This window comes from Vulpes lagopus, chromosome 1 (genome assembly GCF_018345385.1).
Source record: "Vulpes lagopus strain Blue_001 chromosome 1, ASM1834538v1, whole genome shotgun sequence".
Lineage (NCBI taxonomy): Eukaryota > Metazoa > Chordata > Mammalia > Carnivora > Canidae > Vulpes > Vulpes lagopus.
The window spans coordinates 49,022,710-49,038,945 of NC_054824.1; the positions used below are offsets into that span (position 1 = coordinate 49,022,710).

Below are 16,236 nucleotides of genomic sequence, written 5' to 3' on the forward strand. Positions count from 1 at the left end.
TTATAAGCACTTACTACATTATCTCATTTAGTCTCCCAACGACCTTATGAAGTAGGTATAATTATTTTCTCCATTTTTCTTTTTTTTTCCTCCATTTTTCAGTCCAGAAATTGGCTGAGAAAGGGAGAGATTCTTCCCAAGGTCATACAACTAGGAAGTAGTGGGTTTCTAATTTGAATTCATGTATTCTTAACTCCAGAGGCCAGCCTCTTAACTGCTCTGCTTAACTGCTGCTTTGCCATGGAATAGTCTATTATTATCAGCAGATTGACCCAATATTACCATTCTAAGAATGCATGGGCAAAGGCTGTTTTTACAGAAAACTTCCAATGCTGCTGCTGTTCATTTTCACTCTCCTTTAAAAGGAGAGTTAAAATCAGTTAAGAGTGCACTGATCATGTTTACAAAACTGGATACTACTGGGTTTCAGTCTCTGATGGAGCCTCAGACTATGCCCTCAATGACCCTACTCATTGTGAAGGAGACAAAACAGCTTTGAGAAAGATTCATATATGTGAGTGGTCTATAAGTGGAGTGACCTTTTAGGGATCTAATTGCTAATTCTTTTATTTCAAGAAGGTGTCACAAATAATACGTGCTTGTTACTTCATGAACTAATGTGTACATAAATGCATACCAAGTTGCAAGAAAATTAGTGATCCTAAGGGCTTGGTGGGACGTGGGCTCAAATTCAGATTATAAACTAGTGGTCAGGATAGAAAAGAGAGATACAGCCTTATTTTGTTTGGAATAACAAAAGTAGGCCAATTGCTCAGGAGAAGTAAAGATTTCCAATTCTAACTCAAGCAAGTAAGTTTTTTTTTTTTCTCTGAAGAGTGTACAGTTTTTTTTTTTTTTTTTTTTTTTTTTTAGGAGTACTCAGCCCCGGGGTTCCCTGGGTGACTCAGTGGTTTAGCGCCTGCCTGCAGCCCAGGGTGTGATCCTGGAGACCCGGGATCAAGTCCCACCTCGTGCTCCCTGCATGGAGCCTGCCTCTCCCTCTGCCTGTGTCTCTGCCTCTCTCTCTCTCTCTCTGTGTCTCTCATGAATAAAAAAATAAATCTTAAAAAAAAAGGAGTACTCAGCCCCATTAAAGAGTTAATGGAGAATGGTCCAGATTCACAACACTGAAGGGGGAAAAAAAATCAAGGACAAAAAGTCAGCATATATGAAAGGAAGAAATAGGGAAGATGTGGGCAAAAGATGAAGCTGTCAAGTCAGATGGTCAACGATGCATTGATTTATTTATTAATAATAATAGCTAAGCCACAAATTTATAAGGTAGGTAGGCACTATTATCCCCATTTTACTGATGAAGAGAGGCTCAGAGAGGGTAAGAAACTTGGCCATGCCACACAGTCAGTCAGGAGGCGAGATGCCATCCGAGGTAGCCTGGCTTCAGTAGTATTCTTGAACATCCATTTATGTGTCTGAGTACCCTTGAAGCCCACCACTTCAGTGTACGACATTCCAAAGTTCAGGGAATTGCATCCGTTTTTCGCAAATTCAGTGGCTACCAGTACTGTGTGTAATGAATAATGGGTAAAGAGAAGGGGCGGGGGTGGGGGCACGGTAATCCCGGGCTTTGAGACCTGCCGGGCTGTGGCCGGCTCCCGGGAGCGCAGCGGCAGATGCGCAGGCCGGCTCTGGGGGGCGGAAGGGAGGGGCCGAGGGCTGGGCCGCGGGCGCGCAGGCGCACTAGCTTCCAGGCTGTCAGGCCCTGACGCGAGGGGCCACCTGCAGAGGCCGCGCCGTCCGGTCCCCGAGATGTGCCCGGGGCGAGGACCCGGTCCCTCCCCCGCCCCGTGCAGCCGCTGAGTGACCGGAGTCCTTCCGTGCATAAGCGCCGTAGCCGAGTATTTTCCACCCTTCCCGCCATCCCTTCCCTGGGGAGAGCGGCGGACCGCTCTGCCCGTGGGGGTGGGGTGGGGGTGGGGGTGGGGGCTGCGCTCCTCGGTGACCGCGATCTGCGGCTTTGTTTCCCAGGCACCTGTTGTGGGTCCCAAATAGAAACCTCACCCTTGGGGATCCGGGCTGGCCGGCCAGTGTCCGGGGGTGGGCGTGCTTGGCCGCGAGACCTCCCCGGGTGGGCGGGCCGGGAGGGGGCCCCGGGGCGCCGGGCCCTGCCCGGGAGGGAGGAGCGGAGCCAGCCCGGGCGCTGACCGCCGCGCTTGCCCCCTCCCTTCCGCCCCCCCCCCCCCCCCCGCCTCTCCGGGGGCGCGGGCGAGTGTCTGCGGCGCGGCGGCCAGGAAATGCCGCAGATGCGCGGCGCAGCATCCCGGGCGGAGGCAGCGCGCCGGTCCTCCCGCACCGCCGCCGCCGCGGCCTCGGCCGGGCCCGCAGCAGGCGCGCAGCGCAGGGCCAGGGGGGCGGCCGCCTTGGCCGCGGAGGGTCCCGGCGCCGGCCGCCCTGCGCCCGTCCCCAGTGTGCTCCAGGCTCCTCCGCGTGGCGTGGCGCTGCTCGTCGCCGCCTCCGGGCTCGCCGAGATTTGCCGCTGCTGAAACCTGAGAGGGACTCGGCCCGCAGCCCGCAGCCCGCCGGGCCCGGGCGTTTCCTCCGCCTGCCCCGCGCCCCCCGCCCCCGGCGCCCCCCGCCCCCCGGCGCCTCGGGCTGCAGCGCTCTCCCCCAGCCTGCGCTCCTTCCGCTTTCCCAGTTCCCCAGGCTGCGTCTTGCTGCCTACCATACTCCCCCGGGTTAGGAGGGGGAAAGGGGAATTGGCCAGTCATCGCTTGGGTCAACTTCGGCATGGCGGGGTACCTCTCGCCCGCCGCTTACCTGTACGTGGAGGAGCAGGAGTACCTCCAGGCCTACGAGGATGTCCTGGAGAGGTACAAAGGTACGTGGCGCTCCGTGCCCCGGCTGCGGGGCTTGGCACGCACCAGCCGGGTAACCGTTATCTTTGCTTAACCGGAGCCACTGCTGCTTGGGCACAGGTAAACAGGTGTCTGGACCAGTCTTGGCAACGGACCAGGTCTTTTAGAATGGGATTTAGTGACCCCAACTCAGAGAGGGTGGTGGGTTGGGCGATGGTCTGGAGACGCCCTTGGATAGGCTGTGGCGTGGGGGGAAGGGGTTTGGGTTTCAAATACATGGCATTTTCTCTCCCTTGTAGAAGCTCTTAAGTACCAGGCATAATCATAATTCTTCCTGGGAGGGTGGCTGCCGATTAATTCTCCATGGGATTACTAAGGCATTGCTGTTTGCTGCTCTTGCTTTGCATGGGATACTGGTTGACTGTAAAATAAGGTGCTTGGGTTCTTAAATAAATGGACTGTTTCACCACCGAAAGCATCGCCAAATCATTTCTTTTTTTAGAATGATTTTATTTGGAAAAATGTTTCTGGTTTGTGACTATATACCTGTTCTTATGATTCATAAAAATTATTTGATTGTGTGAACGATGAAAGCCTTAAGTCAGCGTCTGTTGTAAATTTAATTGTAAAGCATTCTATTTTGAGATGCTTTTCTGCCGATTTTTCATGTTCGGGAAATTCTATACCAACATCATAAATTTTTTATTGTTTACTTTGACTGTATAGTTAAATATAATGTTAGACAAAGTGGACCATCTCATTTTAAAGTGTCTTTTTGTCTCTGGAAATCATTTTTCAGTGTGTATAGACAAGAGACACAGTAAGGAGACCAAAACACTCCACACCCACGGCTAGCTCACAGAGCCTTAATATATTAATAGTGGCCTAATTCATATTTGAATTCTGATGGTTTTGCATCTACTGAATATTTGCTTTGGCCTTAAGAAACTCTACTCCTGTAAATTGAATGGGGATTATATGGTTAAAAATGACATGCATTAGTTTTCTGTTTGCAGAAAGTTGAAATATAAAATTCTGAATTGAACAATTCCAAATCTCCAAACTGCTTAAAATCCACCCAGAAATATGTTTTATCTTTCTAGGACATGTTTATTATTGACATTCTTTTAATCCATGTAGAATTTTGTAAACAGCACAATCAGAATTCCTTTGTGCCAAGACTCTATTGTGTATAATACTGCCACTGAGCAAGTGCAATGGTATTTTAGACTAAAGCACATCGGTAGCATTTATGTGTGTGTGTGTGTGTGTGTGTGTGTAATATACTCATGTTTATGTTTGTTTTTACATTTTAAAATAAGGTTCTTAATTGTCTCCAGAACATTAAAAATGAAAAATATTGCAATACAGACTAGTAAACCTTACTGAAGACACACACCTATACTCTTTAAAATCCAAAAGCAAAAAGTCTGGAAGTTCTGAAGTATATACGTTTTGTACTTTTGAAAAAAATTGTAGCTGTATGAATTTTTGTCTCATCAAGTTTTACCTCAGTGATATGTGAGTGATATCAGGTGACTTGGAAAACAATAACTGAAGTGCTGCTTTGACTTGCCTTGAGGAGGTAGACATTCTTTAAAAGCTTGTTTCTATTGCCTTTTGAAATAAAAGAAAATTAAAGATCTGAGGGCAATTGTGGTTCTCACTACACTTCATTTTAATGATATGGTCATTAAAGCACTTAAATATACACTTTTCCAACATACAGTCCAAAATTTCACTGAAAAAGTGAGTATTGTTACCTCCGTTTTCTTTGTGGTTTTAAAATGCTTAGGTCATCAGTTTGTACTTGGCTTTATAGATGTTCTATGTTTTATTTTGTTTTGGAAAGGAAAGAATATTGGCCTGTGTGTTATATGTAAACCTGGGGACCTGGGAAACTCATTGTTTCCCAATGTGTTTTGAAGCCAGTTATGATTTCCCATCAGTATCCAATACGATGACTTCACTATAATGCTTATTATCCTGATGACTTGCTATGGGGGCTGATCTAATCAGGAAAGAATTGTAGGCTTTGAATAGGGAGTGTCAGTTCACTAAACTTTCAAAGTACAGTTGCTCATTTTCTGAAATCATGCATTGTTCAAACATTTCACATTCCCATTTGAACTTAAGAGAGGTTATTTGAATTTTTATTTCTGACAAAGTTCCTTGGTTACAGAATGAGTTTGCATTCAGTTAGAGTATTATCAGGTTGCCAAGTTATCATATGCCCCAGCTGTTGAATAGTGTAAGTGGTAGAGTCAGCTGGGACAAATTCAAAATTTGTCTGTTGTCAAAACGTAGAATTATAATAATCTATACTGTCAGCAGTAATGAGTATTAGATTTAGAAGTTGAGAGTTTTGTTAGGCTTAGTCCTCAGATGGCCTTGCAAGGACTTCCATCCTAGCTCTTTGTAGAAAACAGTAGTGGCAAGTGAGTGAGCCCTAATTACAGATGGTGTGGTCTTGTGTCTTGCTTTGCCTTATTACTTCTGAGTGAAAATAGGCAACTATTTGCTGAATTAGAAAAACACAGAACTATTTGCTGCAGAGAAGAGTGGAGTACTCTAATTCATATTCTAGTCCTCTTATAAGACATATTCATAGCCAGAATATTCAGGGTATCTCATTAAAAAAAATCACATTACCACAGCTGATAGCACAGTCAGGGTGAGTAAAGCATTTCTTTACAAATAAGACATGTTTACTTATTGTTTATGCTAGAAATTGCTCATGTCAATGACTTTCTTTTATGTATTAGATTATCTAGTGTATTTACCATGTAATACAGAACATGTTTATTAGTAGCTTAGCACAAAAGGACAGAATTATTCCTCTTGGGTTTTTGTTGTTTTGTTTTGGTCAGTGCAAGGCACCTAACCTGTATACTGTTATTTTATTTAATTGTATGTTTTGTATTATTAATATTAGTTAGCTGGCACTTTATGAAATTCTGCTTTTCTGTCATTGGAAGATTTAATTTTCTCAACACATTGGTCCTTTTTGAAAAGGATGTTAAGTGTGAAAATGACATCATTAATGTGAACCCAATAAATTTTATATTATACATTTTAGATTTAATTTAAAAAGAAGGTGTATTATTTTGATCCCACAAAATGGATGTTTTTCCCATTGATCTGGAAATGAATCAATTATCCCCAGACAATTGTAAAAAGCATTTCAATGTCATTCTCTGTGAAAGCTAAGTAGAAGATTTGTTACTTGTCTAGAACATCACTAAAAAATTCTTTTGATTATTTAGAAAGAAAGGCATTTTTCCCCCCATGAAAACTGAATCATTGCTTTAGTCCCTTCTCTCAGGGCTATGCAATTTTGCCTATGTGCTTGGTGACCAAAGGCACTGAGTATACTGAGGTGTATACTGAGTATACACCTGAAGTTTTCATTTTCAGTTCTGATTTATGGCCTGCATAGATGTGTGGTTGGGAAAAATCCTGTCATTTTACTGTGTAAACCAACTCTGGTGCCATTTGGAGTGTAAAGCTTTCTGGGAAGATTTCCCCCCTTCATACTGTATAGCCTTGGATGATTTTGCTTCGTGGTTTTTCACTTGGCTTCCAGGATTTTGAAAAACTTGATTTCAAATTTCATCTGCTCATGCTCTGCTCATGGCTTAATGTAATAGTCTGTTGTGTAATAAGTGAACTTTAACTGTGCTGCATCATGATAGTATGATAGCTAGTTACAACAGCGTTAGGGCTTTTTCTTTTCTTTTAACAAATGAAATGGGTATAATCTGGTAATGAGTGTTAGTTAAGGTTGTATTTGTTTTTTTGTAAAGAGAACAGATGATAGTGTTTCTTCGTCTCGGATACTGAAAAGCTGTGGTAGGCAGGTAGGCAGACCGGCGTTGTAGGGGGCCTCTATTTACCAAAGGGACTCGAACTTCTATATTGTTGCTTTGCCAGTTCTCAGTGGCTGTTAAGAATTCTGTCTTCACAAGATGGCTGTTCTTCTTCTAGTCCTTGTGTCTTACTTCCATATGGAAGAAGAAGAATTGCAGGGTCACTTGGGTGGCTGAGTCAGTTAAACATCTGACTATTGATTTTGGCTCAGGTCCTGATCTCAGGGATGGGGGATCAAGCCCTGCATGGTGCTCCACACTCAGCACAGAGTCTGCTTGTCTTTCTCCCTCTGTTCCTCCCCTCCTCAAATAAATAAATATTTTTAAAAAGGAAGAAAATTGCAAAGACAAAGGACAGAAACTGCAAACTAGTTGAGTCAGTTTCCTTTTAAAGAGTCTTTTTAGAAGCCGTTTAGTAACTCTCACTTGTGTCTCACTGGCCAGAATGGTTACAGGGCCAGGCCTGTCTCACAGGCCTACTCCACCAGACTAGGAAAGTACCCATTTGATTGTAGTTGAAGTTCTGTTGGTTAAAGTGTAAGGCAAAAATGGATATAGGGTTGCAACCCTCTAGCACACAGAGGATAAAGTGTTTGCCCTAAAAGCAGAAGCTTAAAGTTTGGACACGTGTTAACAACCTTAACACAATATATTTGACTTTGCTAAAGTTTAAGAGAATATCTGAAAGCTCTATTGAAGTCTCTAAGGATTTTCAAAATGACACAGTTGAATGTTTTATAATGTTACAACATGGGTTTGAAAGTGATTTCTTACCAAATAATAAGGATTTAAATTGGCCAGAGGATTTAATCATTGCTTCATACCATAAGGAACACATATCATTCCAGGAATGTAAGCAGTTATTAGATATTGTTAGTGAATTTAACTTTGAACCAAAAATAGCAGACTGATGCTTCTTTAGTTTCTTTTGTTCTGATTTAGACTTTTGTAGTTATCTCAACATTTATTTGCTTAGGGACTTTAAAAAAGCTTTATGCTTTTGAAAATTTTTTATTTAAGCAGTTTGGAAGTGCCTTATTATCTGGCTCAGTGAAGATTGTAGGCAATAAATGACATCTAAAGAGAGGCAGTGGGAACAACGTATTGTTTTATGGTTACTCTGTAGCCAGGCAAAGAAAATTCTGTGTTTGGGTCATGTGTGCCCAGGAGCTTAGCTCTTTGGGGAGCTGGACTGTTTGCTCAAAGTGTCTTCTTCATGAAATTGGAGACTATAAAAACATCTGAAGCTGTAGAGGTGACAAGAAGATGGAGTATCTAGGCTGTCATGTGTCCCTTTCTGTTTTAGTTCCACAACTGAGTACAAAAACTTGTAAGATTATCTATGTCTGATGAATGAATTCAGTGAGAAGATTTGTACTGAACATTAGAATGTTTAGTATTTTTTATTAATTGAAAAGAAACTCAGATACTTCTGTTACATGGGACATTTCTGTCTGTAATGGCTTTTGCAAAATAAAGACTTGGTGTCTACTTCTCAGCTCTTGATAAGTTAGCGATTACACACGCTACCTATTTCCAAAGAGGAATTTCCGGCAGCTATCTGCTGACGTACGTCACTATTTCTGTAAGAGATCAAATGAGGCTTTTATTTATTTATTGGTTTATTTCTTTGATGCAATTTTATTTGCCATTATTTTTCAACCTATTCTTATCTCTTTCAGAAGAGGAAGCAAATAATTCTGCTTGGATTGGGTGTTGGGGAAAGTTTTGTACTTGAGGTCAAATGGGATTTTACCCTGTGAGGAAAGTGAAGGTACCAGGGAGGAAAGCTCAAGAGGAAAGACTAGTGTGACCGTTCCATTTCATTAGCATAACCACAGAGTCCATTTTGAATGTTTGGCTAAAGTGCACATTAAGTTTTAGAGAGGGGAGTCATAGACGTTGTAGGAAGATGGAAATGGGCGAATATGGAGGAAGAGGAAGAAGCAGGCTCCATGCAGGGAGCCCAATGAGGGACTGGATGATCCCAGGTCTCCAGGATCAGGCCCTTGGGCTGACGGCAGGTGCTAAACCACTGAGCCACCTGGGCTGCCCAATAAATAAAATCTTAAATCCTTTGTAGTGGTAACTACAAAGGTAAGTGATTAAAAACCAAATATTGCAATATACTTCAATAAGTTTTTTCATTTAGTTTTATTTCAAAAAAGCCTCTTTTTTTTTCCTGCATAAACTTGAGATTTGTAGAGTCAGTTTTGTTTGGTATATGAGAAGTTCAGTGGTTATGTGATCATGTAAAAGTTCTAAGCTATCCTTAAGTTTATGGATTCAGCTTTTAATTTTTAACTGAAAATAGTTAAAGATAATAGCTGCCATTTATACACCTACCTATATGCCAGACAGTGCTGGGTATTGCGAATGAATTATGTATGTATGGTTTCTAATTCTTATAACTCTTTATCTAGGCTACAACTACTGCCATTTTACTAATATGGAACTTGAATCTTAGAGCAGTTAATTTTCCTGAGATCATAAAGCATATAAGTGGTGCTTGTGGCATTTGAACATAAAGTGTATATTCGACATAAACTATATATTTTGAATTTCATTGCATTGACTGGTAAATGTTGCAGAAATTGTTTTTATGAAGATTTTTTATTAGGATCATAATTTTGATTAATGCTAAGATTGCTTGAGATGTGTTAAATGGATGCATGAAATTAAAATTAATAGTTTAAAATTTATAGAGATTTATTTCAATTCAAATGTTAAATAGACTTTGGAGCTTGAACTATTATATCTTAGCTGGATTATAAATTCTAATTATTAGATAACCATGAAAGGAAAATAAAATTTTAATGTGAACATTTTTGATGTGTATTTTGGTTGAGGAGATTTTGAAACGAATTAAGTTTTGTAAATGTCATCAGTGAATGTGGCTGCTTTGATAAATGCCTGAAATGTTTCCTGGAAAGAATCGTGAAAGGGAATTGACAAAGTCCTGATTTTTCTCTAGTGGGTGAAAATATTTCTCAGTGAATCCTGGTATTAAAGGCATTAAACAAAGATACTATTGTCCCAGTGAATTAAAACATGCCCTTATTTTCAGTGTTAGAGTTCTCTATCTGGCCATGCCAGTGTGACAATTTGTATTCTTGATTCTTGGTATGAAATACTACTACTTGGTGGCTTATTTTATACTACCTTTATTAACCAGAGAGGTATGATGCATCAGGTCTACCTCAACTGGGTTCATGATTGTGGGATAAAGTAGTGCATATGAAGTATTTTGAATTGGAGAGATTATATAGTGAATGAGGTAGACCCAAGAACGAAAGTCCTTTGGCTCCTCTTAGACCAGTGGCCTTTTTAAATTTTTTTTATTTTAGTGAATAGACTACTTTTGAGGGCAGTGTTAGGTTCATAGAAAAATTGGGCAGAATGTACAGAGTTTCCATGTAATCTGTCCCTTCCCTTCCCTCCAGAGTTTCCCCTCTTGATATCTTGCACTGATGTGGTACATTTGTTATAATTGATAAACCACTATTGATATTTTATTATTGACGAAGATCCATAGTTTACATTAGGGTTCACGGTGTTGTACAGTTCTGTGAGATTTGACCAATGCAAGTGTCACAGGTCTACCATTACAACGTCCTGCAGAATTGTTTCACTGCCCCCAAATCCTTGGCATTCTACCCATGCACATTCCCAACCCCTGAACCTCTGGTGACCACTGATTTTTTACTGTTTTACCTTTTTACTGTTTTACTGAAAAGTTTTACCTTTTCCAGAATGTTACATAGTTGGAATCATATAGGTTGTAGCCTTTTCACACTGGATTCTTTAACTTGGTAGTAGGCATTTAAGGTTCCTCCAGGCCCTTTCATGGCTTGATAGCTCATTTCTATTTATGATGAATAATATTCCATTGTTCGGATGTACAGTTTGTTTATTATCTACTCATCTATTGAGGGACATCTTGCTTCCTTTCAATTTTGTCAATTATGAATAAAACTGCTATAAATTTTTGTGTGCAGGGTTTTATACGGGCATAAGTTTCCAGCTCATTTGGGTAAATTCCTAGGAGTAAAACTCTTGGATCATATGGTAAGGCTTTGTTTACGTTATAATAAATTACTAATCTGTCTTTCAAAGAAGCTATACCATTTTGCATTTCCACTAGCATTGAATGAGAGTTCCTGTTGTTCCACATCCTCACCAGCGGTGGATGTCATCAGTGTTTTGGATTTTAATAATTTTTATAGGTGTGTAGTGGCATTGAATTATTTTAATTTGTATTCCCTAATGATGTGGAATATCTTTTCATATGCTTATTTGCTATCTGTCTATCTCTTTTGGTGAGATGTCTATTCAGATCTTTTGCCCACTTTTTTTTTTAAGATTTATTTATTTATTTGAGATAGACTAAAGAAAGAGGGCAGAGGGAGAGGGAGAGAATCTCAAGCAGACTGTCCACTGAGCACAGAATCTAACATGGGGCTGGGTCCCATGACCCTGAGATCATGACCTGAGCTGACGTCAAGAGTCAGACTGAGCCACCCAAGCATTCCATTGCCCACTTTTTAACCGGATTGTTTGATTTCTTATTGTTGGGTTTTAAGAATTCTTTGTATGTTTTAGATAATAGTCTTTTATCAGATAAGTGTTTTGCAAATGGTTTATAACTTTTTATACTGTTACCTCCTTTTGACACTTCTAAACCGTTGCATATTATATACTATTTAAATAAGGTACTGATTATTTCCTTTCCCATAGTCATATATATATATTTTTAAAGATTTTATTTATTTATTTGACAGAGAGTGCACAAGCAGGGGAAGTGGCAGACAGAAGGATATGCAGGCTCCCTTCTGAGCAGGGAGCTTGACTCAGGGCTCTATCCCAGGATCCTGGGATAGATCCTGGGATTGTGACCTGAGCTGAAGGCAGATGCTTCACTGAGCCACTCAGGTGCCCCAGTCATACTGGTTTTAAGTGCTATTTTGTTTTGGGTATATGCATTGACTATTGTAGCTACTTCATAGGATTGCATGCGGTGGCTCAGAGTTCAGCTGACAGTTTGCTTAGTATATCAGCATATGCTGCTGCTGCGATTCAGGTATCCAGCTGGTTGGCAGCTATGATGCTTTATAGCACTTGAGTCTAAAATTAGTTGATCTGTTCTATTTTAAGGATAAACTGAAATTAGTAGTCCATGTCCTGCAAAACATTTGAAAGTTAAACTCTTAGAATATTGGATTACTTACTTAAAATGTAACCAGAAGTAGTTTAAATAGATGGTTGTCGGTTTTAATTTTTTTGGCAAGTTTAGCAATTTGATTATAGCCTGAGTGTATTAATTTATGTATATAATATCTAAGAACACAAAGGTTTGCATTTGTTTTTTAGACCGAAGACAGTGCTTTTACCAAAAGTGATCATATTTGAGTTTTAAAACCACTTGAGTTAAGAGGTAGAACAAAATTATCTGATTTTTTTCCTTTAGCATATTTTAGAAAAGCCACAAACTGTGAGCATTTATGAATGCTGGAACATCAATGACTACCTTTGCTAGGGGAGGAAAGGTGAACGATCTTTATAATTTTGTGATCTTTATAATTTTATCTACATACTAATAATTAGAAAATATTGAAATACTTAGTAGTTAAAAAAACTGAGTGGTTGAAATTCAGAGTTTGATTTTGCATATAGTATGGATTTTATAATCCCAATAACGGAGGGTTTATGGTTATGAAGGCCTTTGCAATGTGATTTTATCCTCAAAGCAATCTCAGAAGCAGTAACAGTATAGCTACTTCATATAATTTGTCATCCTTATATTTTTTCTTTGATATATTTTGGAAGAAAAGAAGGATTGAAGAATTCTAAGTTATAGAAAGCAAAATTCAGGGATACTGTTCTTGTGAAAAAACAGAAATACACTTAGTTTCCATCCTTTTCCATATAGAATACTATATAGAAATTTAAATTTGTGCTTTAGTAGAATTAATATAATAAAATAGAATTGAAATACTTTTGTTATTAGCATTTCTTTGAAAACATTCATGCTGCCTTGTTTCCAGCCTCGTATTTCTAGTCAGAAATTGATTCCACGCTTCAAGTGAACAAATTACCTTTAACATACATTTTCCCCCAGCTTCATTACATTTTATACTGAGTATATACCTAGAAAAACTGAGAAGGGACAAAGCACTTGAGGCCAGAAGAAATTGATCTTCACTGAATTGAATATGTAGTTTAATTCTAAATATTTATTGATCTTATGCTTAAAAAGTATGCAGAGGAACTACGGCCTGCAGAAGGAAGAGGCACTTAGGGTTATAAGACTCTAGCCTCCCAAAGAGCAGTTTGTTGGGGAAGGTGGACCGGCTCTACTCATTATAAGTGAGTACCAGAAAAGAAAAGGAATCTGAGCATCCAAGGATTGGATGGCTATTTTAAGGAAAGCAGAATTTCAGTAGGGAGAAGATTTTGTGTTTGTAGAGGGCTGGATGGTATCAGAGTTTTCTCGACCTTACTATTTCATCTGGACAATATGACCTCATGTTTCATTCACTCTGCATTGTAGAAAAATTATTATCATAATGATTTAATCAATACTTTAAAGTAGACAAATTTCATTTTTAGGTATCAATGTTAAGAATTTTATCATTTATTTTTAAGAACTCTGTTAATACCACATATAAATCATCAAATCTGAGGATTTAGTAGTGAAAAATAACTTTTCTTTTTTAAAGCTTTTTTTTTTTCTTTTAAGATTTTATTTATTCATGAGAGACACATACAGAGAGAGAGAGAGAGAGAGAGAGAGAGAGGCAGAGACATAGGCAGAGGGAGAAGCAGGCTCCATGCAGGAAGCCCGATGTGGGACTTGATCCCAGGACTCTGGGATCACACCCTGAGCCAAAGGCAGACACTCAACCGCTGAGCCACCCAGGCGTCCCAGTGAAAACTTAAAGGTGTGATTCAGCAAATGTAAAGATTGGATGAGACACTCTTAACATGGTGTAGGAAACTCTGTATTAAGTTGATAATCATAATAGGTACAACATCTTATGTGTTTGTCATATCTTTACATATATGATATGATTCGTATAACAGCTCTCTCAGACAAGTAACATAAGAGCCAGTACCCTTATATTATAGCCAAGGAAACCAAGGCTCCTATGATTGCATAGATGCAGTGGCTGACTGGAGATTAGAATCTTGGTCCTCTGACAGCTGGTTGGGAGAGCACTCCACTATAGATAATTGTGGCCCATCTTAATATACAAAGTTATCATTAATAGTATAGATTATAAGTAATATATCTAATGAGAAGTAAATATTCTCTGTTGAAGTAAATAGCCACTGAATATGTTCTGGGATGGGCAGATGTCCATATTTTGATTTATTGTTTATTTAATGTAGGTTTGGGCTATCTATAATCCATAAACTTTTTGTTTAACATGGTTTTGGGCTGTCCATAATCCATAAACTTTAGCAAGAAATTCTATTGCTAGCTTTTGAGGATTTAGTTACTTGAGGGAAAAATTCCATTTTCCTTTATTTCCGTTGTTACTAGAAGCGGCTTATAAAATTACAGTGTTTAACATTTCGACAGAAGAACTATCCTATTGACTAAAGGTGTAATTTTTGTATTACTCAATGGAAAAGGAAGAACTGTGTAAGTACTTGGGGAAATGTGAGAGAATAACTGATACAAACTGATTAACATTTCTGGGAAATAAAGAAATGTACAAAATATGAATAATATGTAGTTCCATTATATGTTCATATATATTTCCCTTTCCCATTTCCTCTTTTTTTCCTTAATATAGAACATTTAAAAATTCATGGGATCACTGTAAAGTTCTGTATCCTGCTTATTCATTTAATACATCATGACATGTTCTAATGCCATTAACATTTCTAATGACTGATGCATATATTCCATTATGTATTGTGATAAATGATGTCATGAAACCTTTTAAGCAGTTTTGTATCATGGTGGGTTTTGGTTAATGTTATTACATTGATATCTTTTGACCTAATTGCAAACTTCAGAAATAAAAAATTTTCAAGATAAGAAAGAAGTCATGTATTATATAAGCCACTTAACTGTTTCTGAGGTACTGCCTAATTCATGGTTGAGTGGATTCTTGAGTTGTATATATACCTAACTTAAAAATTTTTATAAATTCAACAATAAAGGAAGCAAGGACTCATAATCAGGAACCTGATTTCCATTCTTGACTCTTATGCTAACTAACTAGACTTGGATGGGTTTATAAATTAAAACGAATGATTGCCAAGGTTTCTTATCTTCCTATAATACTCACTTTAATGAATTAAGTCATCATTTATTCATTTAGAAAATATTTAATGAGTGCTTTTGTGTGCCAGCAAGTATGTTAGATCCTTATGGTAATAGATACAGGAAAGTTTGTGTTCTTCTATGTTATTTTTAGGTTGGAATGTATTATTTTATACTGATATGGTATTTTTATTCTTGACATCACTTTCTGACATATTTACCATTTATTGTTTATGGCATTTATCTCATATTTAATTTTTGGGGATCCCTGGGTGGCGGGGATCCCTGGGTGGCGCAGCGGTTTCCCGCCACCCAGGGATCCCCAAAAATTAATTTTTGAAATACTCACCATATTCATGGTTTTGGTTTTTGTTTTCAAAAATGATTATTGAGGGATCCCTGGGTGGCGCAGCGGTTTGGCGCCTGCCTTTGGCCCAGGGCGCGATCCTGGAGACCCGGGATCGAATCCCACATCAGGCTCCCGGTGCATGGAGCCTGCTTCTCCCTCCGCCTGTGTCTCTGCCTCTCTCTCTCTCTCTGTGACTATCATAAATAAATAAAAAATTAAAAAAAAAAAGATTATTGATTCCTTTTGAAACCTTTTTTTTTTTTTTTTTTTAAAGTAGGCTCCAAGCCCAACACAGGGCTTAAACTCACAACTCTGAGATTAAGAGTCACATGTTCTACTGACTGAGCTAGTGAGGCATCCCTGAAAACCTTAAAACCTTTTTTAAACGTCTTCAGGGCTTTTGATATAGGTTGAAATCATTGATTGCATTTGTATTTCATTGCTTGTGCTAATCTTTAAGACTACTGTTTATTAATGGTACTGAATTAAGTAGTACTTTGGAGGATTAGGTTTATCTGTAAAGTTGATTGAAGTAGAACTTTGGAAGAAATTCACATTAAAATTTTTTTTTCGTTCTCATCACATGCATTAATGATATGTAGACTTGGTGCCTTCAAGTGTGTACAAATGAGCTATTTTTAGAAGTTTTTAAATTGTCATCTGCCCTGTCACTGTGTGTTCTTCTTGAATGACTGGGTTTGTGTTTCGTGTTTAGTTAAAAGATAACCACATGTAATTTTTAAAAGAGATTCTATTGGAGACAGGGAGAGAGGGAGAGGAAGCATGAACATGGGGAGGGGGAGAGGGAGAAGCAGACTCCCCACGGAGCAGGGAGCCCTGTGCAAGGCTGGATCCCAGGTCCCTAAGATCATGACCTGAGCTGAAGGCCGATGCTTAATTGACTGAGCCACTGCCCCTCCCCCCTCA

The 16,236-nt window shown here is 39.3% G+C and overlaps 1 protein-coding gene across 27 annotated transcripts in view; it reads left to right on the forward strand.

The window, feature by feature from the left end:
- Positions 1–16,236, forward strand: part of DST (dystonin) — a 481,436-nt gene that overhangs the window by 124,509 nt on the left and 340,691 nt on the right. For 7 of the 27 annotated variants that reach the window (XM_041769181.1, XM_041769201.1, XM_041769211.1 and 4 more), the window contains exon 1: positions 2,601–2,836. The exons of the other annotated variants lie outside the window; for them this stretch is intronic. In XM_041769181.1, coding sequence (XP_041625115.1) covers positions 2,746–2,836 — 91 coding nt within the window. In that variant the 5' untranslated portion in view covers positions 2,601–2,745. Of the gene's footprint in view, positions 1–2,600; positions 2,837–16,236 lie in introns of those variants that run through there. 27 annotated transcript variants of the gene reach the window in all.